The 14959-nt window shown below is 54.9% G+C and overlaps 1 protein-coding gene across 1 annotated transcript in view; it reads left to right on the top strand.

Annotated features, from left to right (window-relative positions):
* Positions 1-8401, top strand: part of plcd1a (phospholipase C, delta 1a) — a 101362-nt gene extending 92961 nt beyond the window's left edge. Inside the window, 3 exon segments of the mRNA XM_052015397.1 lie at positions 898-1033; positions 3420-3569; positions 8178-8401. Coding sequence (XP_051871357.1) covers positions 898-1033; positions 3420-3569; positions 8178-8260 — 369 coding nt within the window. The 3' untranslated portion in view covers positions 8261-8401.
* The last annotated feature ends 6558 nt before the right edge of the window (positions 8402-14959 follow it).

The following is a 14959-nucleotide window of genomic DNA, read 5'->3' as shown; positions in this document are numbered from 1 at the left end:
CCTTGCCCGTGCAACCTTCCAACTCAACTCTTCAGCTCCAAGGCTAAACAATTCTGTTTTGTGGACTGAATTAATATTACAGATCTGAAACATTGTTCCTCTCTCCACTGACGCTGCCTGGCCTACTGAGTGTTTCCAGCATTTGCTGTTTTTATTTCAGGTTTTCGGCATCTGCAGCCTGTTGAGAGAGAGAGAGAGAGAGAGAGAGATCTCTTTATTAGTCACATGTACATCGAAACACACAGTGAAACGCATCTTTTGCATAGAGTGTTCTGGGGGCAGCCCGCAAGTGTCGCCACGCTTCCGGCGCCAACATCGCATGCCCACAACTTCCTAACCCGTACGTCTTTGGAATGTGGGAGGAAACCGGAGCACCCGGAGGAAACCCACGCAGACACAACTCCTTACAGACAGCAGCCGGAATTGAACCCAGGTCACTGGCGCTGTAATAGTGTTAGGCTAACCACTGCACTACTGTGATTTTCAACACATTGGCAGGGACAGGCCACAGAGCCTGAACCTCCAGCTCAGCTCCACTCTCCCGTCCCACCTTGGTAGGGCAGGCTGGTTCCCTCAGTGTCCAACAGTCCACCAACCCCGGTGCCTGAATATACTCAGCCTCTTGTGGCAGAGAGAGGTCACCTGGTAACCCACGCCTCCTCCAGGGTCAGTACTCCTGGGAAGAGGAACCAGCCTCTTCAGAATTCACTGAGGCAGTTATGTTTTGTGGACTGAATTTAGTGGGGAATATTCCCGACCTCTGGGTATGGAAGTTGCTGTTCTTCAATTGGAATGGCTCGACACAATCCCTGACAGTTAATTTTATCCAGTCGTTAACTAACGCCGTTACTGGTGCACCACGCAATTCTTTCACATCATGTCCTTGCCTTTCCACAGGTCATCTCTGCCCAGCAGCTCCCGAAGTCAAATATGGCGAAGCCCAGCTCGGTTGTGGACCCCCTGGTGACCGTGGAGGTTTTTGGAGTAAAAGATGACAGCTCGAAGAAGGAAACAGCACACATTTCCAACAACGGTAAGTGTAGGGTGGCTTCAGTGTGGCCGGGGTTAATGGTCTTTGGTCAGGTCCAGGGTGACAATAGAGTCATAGAGTCACACAGTACGGAAATAGGCCCTTCGGCCCAACTCGTCCATGCCAACCAAGATGCCCATCTGAGCTAGTCCCATTTGCCCATATCCCACTAAACCTCACCTATCCATGTAGGAAAGATTGACCAGGTTACACTGATGTTGGACAGGCTTGGGTTGTTTTCTCTGGAGGCTGAGGGGAGACCTGATAGAATTTTATAACATTATGAGAGACATATGTACAGTAGGCAACCGGTGTCTTTTTTCCCAGGGTCAAAATGTCGAATTCTAGAGGGCATGCATTTAAGGTGAGAGGGGGCAAGTTCAAAGGAGATGTGTGGGGCAAGTTTTTTACACAGAGCAGTGGGTGCCTGGAACACGCTGCCAGGGGTGGTGGTGGAGGCAGATACGATAGAGGTGTTTAAGAGGCTCTTAGATAGGCACATGGATGTGCAGAGAATGGAGGGATGTGGGCATTGTGTAGACAAAAGGGATTAGTTTAGTTAAGCGTTTATTTACTAGTTTAATTAGTTTGGCACAACATCATGGGCCAAACCCTGGGGAGTCTACAGCCCAACAGCATGAACATTGAATTCTCCAATTTCAGGTAAACTTCTCCCCGACTGTCCCTTCTCTCTCCTCCTGACCTACCCAGTTCCTCCTACACCCTCCCCAGCCCCATCACCCTGTTCCTTTCCCCTCCCCCCACTGTTCGCATCTGCCCACCCCATTTCCCTTCCATGGTCCACCTTCCTCTCCTGTCAGATCCCACCATCTGCAGCCCTCTGTCACCTCCACCTCTCACTTCCCAGCCTCTGTTGTGATCTCCACTGTCCCCTCTTCCATCAGCCTATCACCCCTCCTAGATCCCCCTCTCACCTGCCAGCCCTTGCTCCACCCCTTCCCTTCACCACCTCGCCTCGGTCTTTCAGTCCAGGTGAAGGGTCTCGACCCGAAACGTCGACTGTCTATTTCCCTCCACAGATGCTGCCTGACCCGCTGAGTTCCTCCAGCAGTTTGTTTGTTGCTAAGGAAAGCAATTAGTTGGATTCAACTTTGATAGGGGCCAAATGTATATCTGGAACTGATCAACAGACTGAACGAGTGTCTACCCTGACTGCATGCAGTATATAAACATAAACGTTCCTGGACACAAAGATTGGAAGTATACATCTCTGGATCTGACCCTGAATTCCACATATCAGCGTCGAAACTTCATCCAAAGACCTGGTTATAGTGCACAGTTCTGAAAAAACTATGTGTATTTTAAATCATGAAGGGCATAGATAGAGTGAATACAAAGTCTTTTTCCCAGAGTTGGGGAATCAAGAACTGGAGGGCACAGGTTTAAGGTGAGAAGGGAGAGATTTAATACGAACCTCAGGGGCAACTTTTGCAAGGTGATGTTGCAGCTCTATAGAACTCTGGTTAGACCACACTTTGAGTATTGTGTTCAGTTCTGGTCGCCTCATTATAGGAAGGATGTGGAAGCTTTAGAGAGGGTGCAGAGGAGATTTACCAGGATGCTGCCTGGATTGGAGAGCATGTCTCATGAGGACAGGTTGAGTGAGCTAGGGCTTTTCTCTTTGAGAGAAGGAGGAGGACAGGTGACTTGATAGAGGTGTACAAGATGATAAGAGGCATAGATCGAGTGGACAGTCAGAGACTTTTTCCCAGGGCGACAATGGCTAACATGAGGGGACATAATTTTAAGGTGATTGGAGGAAGATATAAGGGGGAGGTCAGGGTAAGTTTTTTACACAGAGAGTGGTGGGTGCGTGGAACGCACTGCCGGCAGAGGTTGTGGGGGCAGATACATTAGGGACATTGAAGAGGCTTAGATAGACACATGAATGATAAAGAAATGGGGGGCTATGTGGGAGGGAAGGGTTAGATAGATCTTAGAGCAGGATAAAATGTTGGCACAGCGTTGTGGGCCGAAGGTCCTGTACTGTGCTGTAATGTTCTGTTAACTTCTTCACCCAGAGGGTGGTCAGTATATGGAACGAGCTGCCAGAGGACGTGGTTGAGGCAGGTACATTAACAACATTTGAAAGACACTTGGACAGGTACATGGATAGGAAAGGTTTAGAGGGATATGGGCCAAATGGGATTAGTTTAGATGGGAATCTTGGTCAGCATGGACCAGTTGGGCCGAAGGGCCTGTATCTGTGCTGTACAACTCTCTCTAGGTATATAAGGTGGAGTTTAATGATAATTGAGTTTTATATTTCCAGAGTTACTTCCGAGCAAGCGCTGCCTGGACTCGAACCCACATTGCTGTGGGAGGTGTACGTGTTGCGACTGATCTGTTGCCCCCTTCGCTGTTCCAGGTTTCAATCCCATGTGGAACACGACCTTCCAGTTCGACGTGTCCGTCCCTGAGCTAGCCTTCGTCCGATTCCTGGTCGAGGACTATGACGCTTCCTCCAGGAATGACTTCATCGGACAGTTCACGCTGCCGTTCACCAGCCTACAGCTCGGTACCGTGCTTGGACCCTGCCCCTTTAAATGGGGGGGGGGGGTGAGGGGGGGGTGGGTACAGGGGGAGGGGGGAGGCCGGTGCGGTGAGTAGAGAGTCTGCCCCAGCGCTACAAGCCTCAGACGTCCCTCCCACTGCCACTCCAGGGAGCCCGTCGCGGTCACACGGAGCCACCTGCCTGAGCCCTCTGGCCTCAAGACCCTGAGAACAACATGTGGGATGTCGGTGTGTGGCTCAACCCTGACCTCCCCAGGAGGAGGACACTCGGCCCATCGAGGCCGTGCTGGCTCTGTGCGGTCGGTCCCACCCCTCCCCGCTCAGCCCGTCACCCAAGTACTTCCCCAGTTCCCTCTGAGCCTGACCCAACAGCCCAGCTCCCAACAGCTTCCCGACCCCCACCCCCACCCCACCACACCCCATCCCAACCCCAACCCCAAACTGACCCCAACCACACCCCAACCACATCCCCACCCCCACCCCACCCAAACCACACCCCCACCCCAACCCACATCCACCCCCACCCCACCACACCCCATCCCAACCCCAACCCCAAACTGACCCCAACCACATCCACAACCCCACCCCAACCACATCCCCACCCCCCACCCCACACCAACCACACCCCCACCCCAACCCACATCCACCCCAACCCCACCCCAACCACACCCCCACCCCACCCCCACCCCACCCCAACCCCACCCCAACCCAACCCCACCCCCCACCCCACCCAACCCCAACCACACCCCCACCCCACCCCCACCCCACCCCAACCCCACCCCAACCCCACCCCAACCACACCCCCACCCCAACCCCAACCCCACCCCACCCCCACCCCAACCCCCACCCCATCACACCCCAACCCCACCCCAACCCCACCACACCCCAACCCCACCCCACCACACCCCAACCCCACCACATCACACCCCAACCCCACCCCACCACACCCCCACCACACCCCCACCCCAATCCCACCCCAATCCACCCCAACCCCACCCCAACCCCACCCCATCACACCCCACCCCACCACACCCCAACCCCCACCCCACCCCAACCCCACCCCACCACACCCCAACCCCACCCCACCCCAACCCCAACCCACATCCACCCCAACCCCACCCCAATCCCACCCCAACCACACCCCAACCCCACCCCAACCCCAACCCACATCCACCCAACCCCACCCCAACCCCACCCCAACCACATACCCACCCCAACCCCACCCCAACCCCAACCCCACCCCAACCCCACCACACCCCAACCCCACCCCCACCCCAACCCCACCCCATCACACCCCAACCCCACCCCAACCCCACCCCAACCCCACCACACCCCAACCCCACCCCAACCCCACCCCATCACACCCCAACCCCACCCCACCACACCCCCACCCCAACCCCACCCCAACCACACCCCACCCCACCCCAACCCCACCCCACCCCCACCCCAACCCCACCCCACCACACCCCCACCCCAACCCCACCCCAACCACACCCCCACCCCAACCCCACCCCATCACACCCCAACCCCACCCCAACCCCACCCAACCCCACCCCAACCCCAACCCCACCCCAACCACACCCCCACCCCATCACACCCCAACCCCACCCCAACCCCACCCCACCCCACCCCAACCCCACCCAAACCACACCCCCACCCCACCCGCACCCCAACCACACCCTAGACCCACCCAATCCCCAACCCAACCACTCCCCAACCCCACCCCAACCATACCCCAGCCCAACCCCACCCCAACCACTCCCCACCCCAACCCCACCCCAACCACAGCCCACCCCAACCCCACCCCAACCACATCCCCACCCCAACCCCACCCCACCACACCCCCACCCCAACCCCACCCCAACCACACCCCACCCCAACCCCACCCCAACCCCACTACACCCCAACCCCACCCCCACCCCAACCCCACCCCAACCACACCACACCCCAACCCCACCCCAACCACACCCCCACCCCAACCCCACCCCAACCACACCCCCACCCCAACCCCACCCCATCACACCCCAACCCCACCCCAACCCCACCCAAACCACACCCCCACCCCACCCGCACCCCAACCACACCCTAGACCCACCCAATCCTCACCCCAACCCCACCCCAACCACACCCCAGCCCAACCCCACCCCAACCACTCCCCACCCCAACCCCACCCCAACCACACCCCAGCCCAACCCCACCCCAACCACATCCCCACCCCAACCACACCCACTGGCTTTTTCACCAGTGTCCCACATACTCCTGCCGAGAGGTGGGGAGTTGCCCCCAGCAAGCAGGAGCCTCCCACATCTGTCTGTGGAGGAAGGGGTTGGGCTTCCACATCTGGCCAGTTGTATGACCAACATCTGGCTGTGGAGGGGTGGGATCACATCTGGCTGTCAAGGATCGGTGGGGAACCAGCATCTGGCTATGGGATGGGGCAGAGCTTCCACATCTGGCTGTGGAATAAGGTGTCCCCCACATCTGTCTGGAATATGAGGAGGGTCTACCACATCTGGCCGTGGAATAAGGGGATAGTCTCCCATGTCTGGCTGTGGAATAAGGGGAGGGTCCCTTAGTAAGGGCAGGCTCCTACATCTGGCTGTAGAGGGATGTATCTTCCACATCTGGCTGTAGATGGTTGGGGCTTCCACATATGGCTGTGGAAGGGCAGGACCTGCACATCTGGTGGAATAAGGGGTGGGGCTTCCACATCTGGAGGTGGAGGAGGGGTGGGGCCTGCATCTAGCTGTAAAGAAGGGGGGGGGGGGGTACCACATCTAGCTGTGGAATAAGGGGCGGGGCAACCACATCTGGCCGTAGTAGTAATGGTGGTCTTCTATATCTGGCTGTGGAGGAGGGGTGGGTCCTCCACATCTGGCTGTAGGGGTGGGGTTCCCACACCTTTGTGATCAGTGCCGTCAACCTACATCCCTGCAGCTCTGCAGGAAGGGGCTGGTCTCCTGGAGTTCTCTCCACTCCGCTCCGTGAGATGGATCCTGTGCAGGCAGATGGGAATAGTTTCTTTTGCCATCGTGGTCAGCACAGACGAGGTGGGCGGAAGGGCCTGGTTCTGTATTCCAAGGAGTGTCGTGAAGCGTTTGAAGAAGTTTAAGGATAAATTAAAGAGGGTGAAGGGGGAAGTAATTACGGGAAGGGTTGTAGAGGCAAGTCAAGGGGGGGTGGGGGAATTAATGGATAAAGTGCATTGTTGGGGTGGGAGATGATCAAGGATGAAGATGCTGAGGGGCTGTTTATGAGGGGGTTGGGGGAGAAGAAACACTGGGATGGAATCTGAAACTGGAAGAGACTGATGGAGAAAGGTGGCAGGAGGGGAGGTTGGGGAGGGAGTGAGGAGCAGAAAATAAGGGGGAGGCTCGAGGGTAATGTGCAGGAGGATGAGATTTGGGCAAAGGGGGAGAGGGAGCAGTGATGTGGGAGCGAGGGGCAGGTTAAATGTGGAATGGATGGGCAGGGAGGAATCACAGAGTCGGTTTGTGTTGCTTTGGGGGGGGGGGTCAAAGGCAAAGTCGAGTTTTTTGTCATGTGCACAGATACATGTATGCTCAGGTACACGTGTGCACATGTACACGTGTGCACAGGTACATGTGTTCACAGGTACACATGTGCACAGGTACGTGTATGCACAGGTACGTGTGTGCACAGGTACATGTATGCACAGGTACATGTGTGCACAAGTACATGTGTGCACAGGTACATGTATGCACAGGTACGTGTGTGCACAGGTACGTGTGTGCACAGGTACATGTATGCACAGGTACGTGTGTGCACAGGTACGTGTATGCACAAGTACATGTATGCACAGGTACATGTGTGCACAGGTAGATGTGTGCACAGGTACGTGTGTGCACAGGTACGTGTATGCACAGGTACATGTGTGCACAGGTACATGTGTGCACAGGTACGTGTATGCACAGGTGCAATGAAAAGCTCACTTGCAGCAGCACAGGCACACAGCATCAGATAAGCAGCATTCACAAGAAAAACAGAAATTCAACATAAATCATGCATAACCTTTACAAGAAAGAACACAATTAAAAACAAAACAAGGTCCATTTTAGTGCAAAGTGATCAATGAGGTCCCAGTGTTGCTACACTGAGGTAGGAATTAGGGTTGTGCCGTTTGGTTCAAGAACCGAATGGTTGAAGGGAAGTAGCTGTTCCTGAACCTGGTGGTGTGGGGACTTCAGGCTTCTGTACCTCCTGCCCGATGGGAGCTGTGAGAAGATGGCACGGTCCGGATGGTGGGGATCTTTGATGATGGACGTTGCCTTCTCGAGGGTGTGTTGAGGAGAGCGCGACGGTTGGGTGTGTGTATTGGGGAGAGGTGTTGGGCGGATAGGTTGGAAAGGGGTGAGGGACGGAGAGGGGGCAATGGGTGTGGAAGTTGTGGGGGGAGTGCGGACAGTTGTTTGGGATGGGTGATGGGTGTGGTGGGGATGGGGGGAGATGGGTGGGGGAGGAGGTGAGGTGAGTGGGCAGGGATGTTGGGACGGGGCAACTCCACTCCAGTCTCCGAGGGATGCCAGGTGTTTGAGGAACTGTGCAAGTTCCCAGTGGAGTGACAGCTTCTCTCTCTCTGCTCTCCCCTCAGGATACCGCCACATCCATCTGCTGTCTGTCAACGGTGACCCCCTGCCCTCTGCCTCGCTCTTCGTCCACATCATGATCGAGTGAACCCTCGCCGCCACCGTCTCCTCCGCCGAGGAGAAGATGGCTGACTCCTCGGGAGACGGTGCCCAGCCGGAGCAGCGAGCCCCTCGACCGGAGAGAGGGGGACAGAGGGGGAGTGGGAGATGGGGGTTGGGGTAGATTGAAAGAGAGGGGAGGGGAGGGAGCAGGAGGGTGTAAGGGAGGGGAGGGGGGAGATGAGTGGGAAGGGGAGGGGGAGATTTTGCATGTTTGCTTCCAGGGGACTGGGGGAGTTTTCCATGCTGCTGCATGTTTTGGTCAGACACACTTCCTGGCCTTTTTTATTATCCCCGCGTATTCAAGGTTAAAAACTAAATCAGAGGACAGAGAAAGAGATTACTCACCAAATGTCAGGAGCTGATCGATTACAGGTATTGTGAGATATTCTCTGCAAGTTTATTAAAAAGAACTCTACCCTATGCACCACTTGCCTTCATCTTTTGGTATCGGTATTGGTTTATTATTGTCACTTGTACCGAGGTGCAGTGAAAAACTTGTCTTACATACCGATCGTACAGATCAATTCAGTACACAGTGAACTGAGGTAGTACAGAGTAAAAACAATAACAGAATACAAAGTGCCACAGCTACAGAGAAAGTGCATTGCAGGTAGACAATAAGGTGCAAGGCCATAACAAGGTAGATTGTGAGGTCAAGGGTCCATCTTGTCGTACTAGGGAACCGTTCAATAGTCTTATAACAGGAGGGTAGAAGCTGTCCTTGAGCCTGGTGGGACGTGCTTTCAGGCTTTTGTATCTTCTGCCCGATGGGAGGGGGGAAGAAGAGAGAATGTCTCAGAAAAACAACATCACAGGCAGGTAGACAACACATAGAACATAAATTGTACCATACAGGTTAAAAAAAAGGCAGATATTAGTGCAAAAAAGAACAAAGACGCAATCACAGACAAGTCCGTGGTAGTGCAAGAGGTGGTCCTTAGTGTTCTGCTGCTGAGGTAGTGATTATTGGTATTGGTATTGGTTTATTATTGTCACTTGTACCGACTTGTCTTGCATACTGATCGTACAGGTCAATTCATTACACAGTGCAGTTACATTGAGTTAGTACAGAGTGCATTGAGGTAGTACAGGTAAAAACAATAACAGTACAGAGTAAAGTGTCACAGCTACAGAGAAAGTGCAATGCAATAAGGTGCAAGGTCACAACAAGGTAGATCATGGGGTCAGAGTCCATCCCATCGTATAAGGGAACCGTTAAATAGTCTTATCACAGTGGGGTAGAAGCTGTCCTTAAGTTTGGTGGTACGTGCCCTCAGGCTCCTTTATCTTATACCTGAAGATTAGGGGTGTGCAGGTTGGTTCAAGAACCTGATGGTTGTACAAAAGTAGCTGTTCCTGAACCTGGTGGTGTGGGACTTCAGGCTTCTGTACTTCCTGCCCAACAGTAGCAGCGAGAAGAGGGCACGGCCCGGATGGTGGGGATCCTTGATGATAGATGCCGCCTTCTTGAGGCAGCGCCTCCTGTAGATGCTGTCAGTGGTGGGGAGGGTTGTGCCTGTGACAGACCAGGCTGTGTCCACTACTCTCTGCAGCCTCTTGCGTTCCTGTGCGTTGGAATTGCAGTACCAGGCCGTGATGTAACCAGTCAGGATACTTTCAACAATGCATCTGTAGAAGTTTGTCAGAGTGTTTGGTGACGTGCCAAATCTCCTTAAGCTTCTAAGAAATTAGAAGCACTGGCATGCCTTCTTCATCATTGCATCTATGTGCTGGGCCCAGGACAGGTCATCGGAGATTTGAAGCTCCACCTCTGACCCACCAATGAGAACTGGTTTGTGGTTTCCTGACCTCCCCTTTCTGAAGTCAATGATTAGCTCCTTGGTTTGTTGACGTTAAGCGTGAGTTCGTTCTTATGGCACCACTCAGCCAGCCGTCCCATCTTACTCCTTGATCACCAGCGTTGATTCAGCAAACAACAGTGGTGTCGTTGGTGAATATACAGATGTATCGGAGCTGTGCTTAGCTCCAAGAGTAGAGCAGGGTAGCGAGTACAGCAGGGTGCCGAGCGCACAGACGTAGGTGCACCCATGTTGATGGTCAGCGAGGAGGAGATGTTACCAATCCTCACTGACTGAGGTCTGCCGATGAGGAAGTCGAGGATCCAGTTGCAGAGGGAGACACAGAGGCCCAGGTCTTGAAGCTCAATGATGAATTTGGATGGGATGATTGTGTTGAACTCCGAGCTGTAGTCGATGAACAGCAGCCTGACGCACGAGCTCCTGTTGTCCAGGTGGTCCAGAGCAGAGTGAAGAGCCAGAGAAATCGCATCTGCTGTTGACCTGTTGTGGCGGGAGGCAAATTGGAGCGGATCCAGGTCAGCTCTGAGGCAGGAGTTGATTCGTGCCATAACCAACCTCTCAAAGCACTTCATTACGGTTGATGTAACTGCCACTGGACGGTAGTCACTGAGGCAGGTCACCTCGCTCTTCTTGGTACCAGTACTATAGATGCCCTTTGGAAGCAGGTGAGAACCTCAGATCGCAGAAGCGAGAGGTTGAATATGTCCGTAAATACTCCAGCCAGTTGGTCCGCACAGATCTCTGGTACTCGGGCAGATACACCGTCCGGATCGGGCGGTTTTCATGGATTCATCCTCTTGAAGGATTCCCGGAAGTCGGCCTCAGAGACTGAGATTACAGGGTCATCCAGAGATGTGGGGGCTCGTGTGGGTGTGTCATAGTTCTCCTTATCAAAGCGCGCATAAAATGCATTGAACTCATCCAGGAGTGAAGGATCATTGCCACTTACACTACCCGATCTCGCCTTGTAGGGAGTGATGGCACACCAGCCCTGGCACAGCAGTCAGCTGTCCGTCCATGACTCCAGATCACGTCTCTGCACAGGAACAGGCTCCTTGGCCACAGTTTCTGCGCTGAACCTCTCTCCGTTATAAACTTCTATCAGGTCTCCCAATCTTGTGGGGAATTAAAAAAACCTGTAGCAGAGGTGAAAGGTTGGACAGGCTGGGATTGTTTCCTTCGGAGCAAGGAGGCTGAGGGAAGGTTTCATCGAGGCGTGTGAAATTACGAAAGGGGTCAAGACAAGTTCAGGGGGTGATGGTAAACCAAGGACAGCAGGATCCCACAGAGAATGACCGGTAGAAGGGTGAGTCCCTCTTCCTCCTCTGCCGAGCAGTACTCACACATCACAGCTGGGGGGCCAACAGCTTGGTGGAACGACGGTGCCTCCTACTGTGGGGCTCCAGGTCGCAGGGGAAGGCAGGGGCGACACTGATCACATTAAGGCCACGGTTGGACTGCGGCCTCCCCCACCACAAACTCCCTCCCTCACCGAGGAGTAACGCAACTCCCCGGGGCTGCAGGACCCGCTGAGTCAGATGGTCACACAGCAGGGAAACAGGCCCTTCGGCCCAACTGGTCCATGCCGACCAAGATTCCCATTGAAGCTAGTCCCATTTGCCTGTGTTTGGCCCACATCCCTCTGAACCTTTCCTATCCATGTACCTGTCCAAATGTCTTCGAAATGCTGTTGATGTTACTGCCTCAAACCCAGCTCGTTCCATATACGGACCACCCTCTGGGTGAAGTTGCCCCTCAGGTCCCTTTTGAGTCTTTTCCCCTCTCACCTTAAACTATGCCTTCTAGTTCATGATTCCCTGGGGAGAAAGACTGAGTTCATTCTCCCTCTCTATGCCCCTCATGATTTTATACACCTCTATAAGGTCACCCCTCAGTCTCCTACGCTCCAGGGAATAAAGCCCTCCCCTGCCCAACCTCTCCCCATGACTCGGTCCCGGCAACATCCCCGTGAATCCGGATGCAACCGTAAGAACTCAAAGACGAGTTACGACACAGGGCTGGCCCAGCGTGCACACAGCAAGATCCCACACGGCAGCGCGACGGCGATGGAGTTAAGTGGGGCTAGGGTTGCGGTGACGGAGGGATCAGTGGGGCTCTGGGAGAATGGCCACCTCTTGAGAGTGCACCACACCCCCTCCGCTCCACGCTGGAGTCGGCCTGCGCTTGGTGTTGGAGCTCTGGGGGGTGCAGCCGGAGCCCACACCCTCCGCACTCGGAGGCCGGAGGAACCGATGCGTGGGTGCTCTCCTGCTCGCTGGCTCCATGCACCCGGTGCAGTCGGGTTGTGTGGGTCCTGTCTGCCCCCATGTGGACACTCTTCACATGGCAGCCAGTTCCAGCCACCTTGATGCAGACACAGGAGAGGCTACAGATGCTGGGATCCGGAGCAACACACAAAATGCTGGAGGAACTCAGCAGGTCAGGCAGCGACTGTGGAGGAAAATAAACAGTCGACGTTTCGGGTCGGGACCCTTCGTCTGGAGTGAAGGATAGAGGGGAGGTAGCCGGTACAAAAGGGCGGAGGGAAAAGGGGTGAGGGGCAAGAGCTGGCAGGTGATAGGTGGATCCAGGTGAGGGGGGTGATGCAGGAGGCAGATGGAGGAGGGACGAGGAGCAGCGACTGGGAGGTGAGAGGTGGAGGTGACAGAGGGCCGCAGATGGTGGGATCTGATAGGAGAGGGAGGTGGAGCCTGGAACCAAATAAGGGAGGTTGGGAGGGTGGAGGGGAACAGTGGAGGGGGGGGGGCAGCCAGTGGGAGGGGTGTGTGGGTAACGGGCAGATGGAGGAGGGGGGTGAAACAGGGTGATGGGGGCTGGGGGTGGGTGTAGGAGGGACTGGGTGGATCAGGAGGAGAGAGAAAAGGGACGGAGGGGGAGCAGGTTACTGGAAGTCGATGTCCATGCCGTCGGGTTGCGGACGACCCAGGCGGAACGTGAGCTGCTGTTCCTCTAGTTTGTGCTTGGCCTCACCCTGGCAGCGGAGGAGGCCGAGGACAGACAGGTCGGTGTGGATCTCGCTTTGCTGGTCTTGGTGGTGATATCAGCCATCTTGACTTTGCTGCTCCCCTCACCCACCCCTTCTGAACCCTCTCCACTCCCTCTGCACCAACGCTGACGTTCGCGACCCCCTAGTTCACTCCTCACCCCCTCCCTCCCCCCCCCCCCCCACCCCCCACCCATTCGTTCCCACCCCAGGAACTTTCCACTGCCCCGCCGTAGGTGCAACACCTGCCCCCACACCACCTCCATCCAGGGACCCAAACCGTCCTTTCAGGTGAGACAGAGATTCACCTGCACCTTTCTTAATATCATCCACTGCATTCAGTTCTCCAAGCGTGGCCTCCTCTACATTGGCGAGACCAAACGCAGACCAGGTGACCGTTTCGCAGAACACCTGCTCTCCGTCCGTAACCGCGACCTGCGTCTCCCCGTTGCCGGTCACTTCAACTCCCCCTCCCACTGCATCACAGATAAGTCAGTCCTCGGCCTCCTCCACTGCCAGGAGAAGCTCAAGCACAAACTGGAGGGACAACACCTCATTTTCCATCTTGGAACCTTGCAGCCTAACGGCACGAACACTGAATTCTCCCACTTTAAGTAATCCCCACACCCCTTCCACACAAACCCCCCCACCCCCCCACACCCCCTCTTTCTATTTTCTACCTGCCCTTTTTATCTCTCCTTACCTTTGACCCATCCCCCAGTGGATCTGCTCTACAGTATTACCATCACTGCTCTGCTTCCCCCCCTTATATTGGGCTTCCCCTTTCCCTATCTTCGGTCCTGAAGAAGGGTCCTGACCTGAAACGTTGACCGCCTGATTTTCTCCACGGATGCTGCCTGGCCTGCTGAGTTCCTCCAGCATCATCATGCCAGAGAAAGTGGTTGAAGCAGGTACAATGACAACATTTAAGAAACATTTGGACAAGCATGTGAATAGGAAAGGTTCAGAGGGATTAGGGCCAACCATGGGCAAATGGGATTAGTTTAGGTGGGCACATAGGTTAACATGGACAAGTTGGGCCTGTTTTTGTGCTGTGTTCTGTTTCATTGTTGTTGTTTGAAGGCGATATATTGAATTAACGCTCCCGTTCCTCTTCACTTGTCCCTGTGGATTTTTTACCTTTGGCTAGAGGAAGCCTCTTCATTCTCCCACTGGAAGTGCTGCGAGGTTGTTGGGTGTGACGTTCTCTCACTACAGCATCGAAGCATCACTCGAGCAGCAATCCCTGGCTGACACTCAGTGCTCCTCATGACGGACATCTCGAGGCACTTTACTGCCGATTACCCCCCAGGGGTGAGTCTGAAGGGGTGTCAGAAAGGAGGAAGGGTTTAGGGAGGGGAACTCCAGGGCCACAGAGTCACACAGCACGGAAACAGGCCCTTCGGCCCAACTGGTCCATGCCGACCAAGATGCCCATCTAAGCCAGTCCCATTTTCCAGTGTTTGGCCCATAGCCTTCTAAACCTTTCCTATCCATGGACCCGTCCAGCTCTGGGCCTAGGGAGCTGAGAGGAATTGATGGGAACACTGGAAACAGGGGCTGATGGAACGTTCAAAGCCCTGGTTCCACCATCCATGCAGAAGGCTCAGGGCACGCCAGTTGAGAATTGAATGGAACGAACATCGCTCCTCTTCCACAGCCCAAGGCACTACAGGCATCTCCTGGAGCATCTGCTTGGAGCCTTTGACCTGCTGTGGCCACGTCCTGTGGAGGATCTGGATTATCCCCAGGGATTCCCAGTCTTTAACTGCACCTTGTTCGCAGAATCAGAAGGTATGGAAGGAAACCGATTAGCTCCATTCCATCTGCCGCCTCCTCATAACCCTGTGAACATCCTGAT

The sequence above is a fragment of the Pristis pectinata genome, chromosome 5 (assembly GCF_009764475.1).
Source record: "Pristis pectinata isolate sPriPec2 chromosome 5, sPriPec2.1.pri, whole genome shotgun sequence".
In the NCBI taxonomy this organism is placed as follows: domain Eukaryota; kingdom Metazoa; phylum Chordata; class Chondrichthyes; order Rhinopristiformes; family Pristidae; genus Pristis; species Pristis pectinata.
The sequence above is the reverse complement of the archived record's forward strand: the minus strand, read 5'-3'. Positions and strand labels throughout refer to the sequence as shown.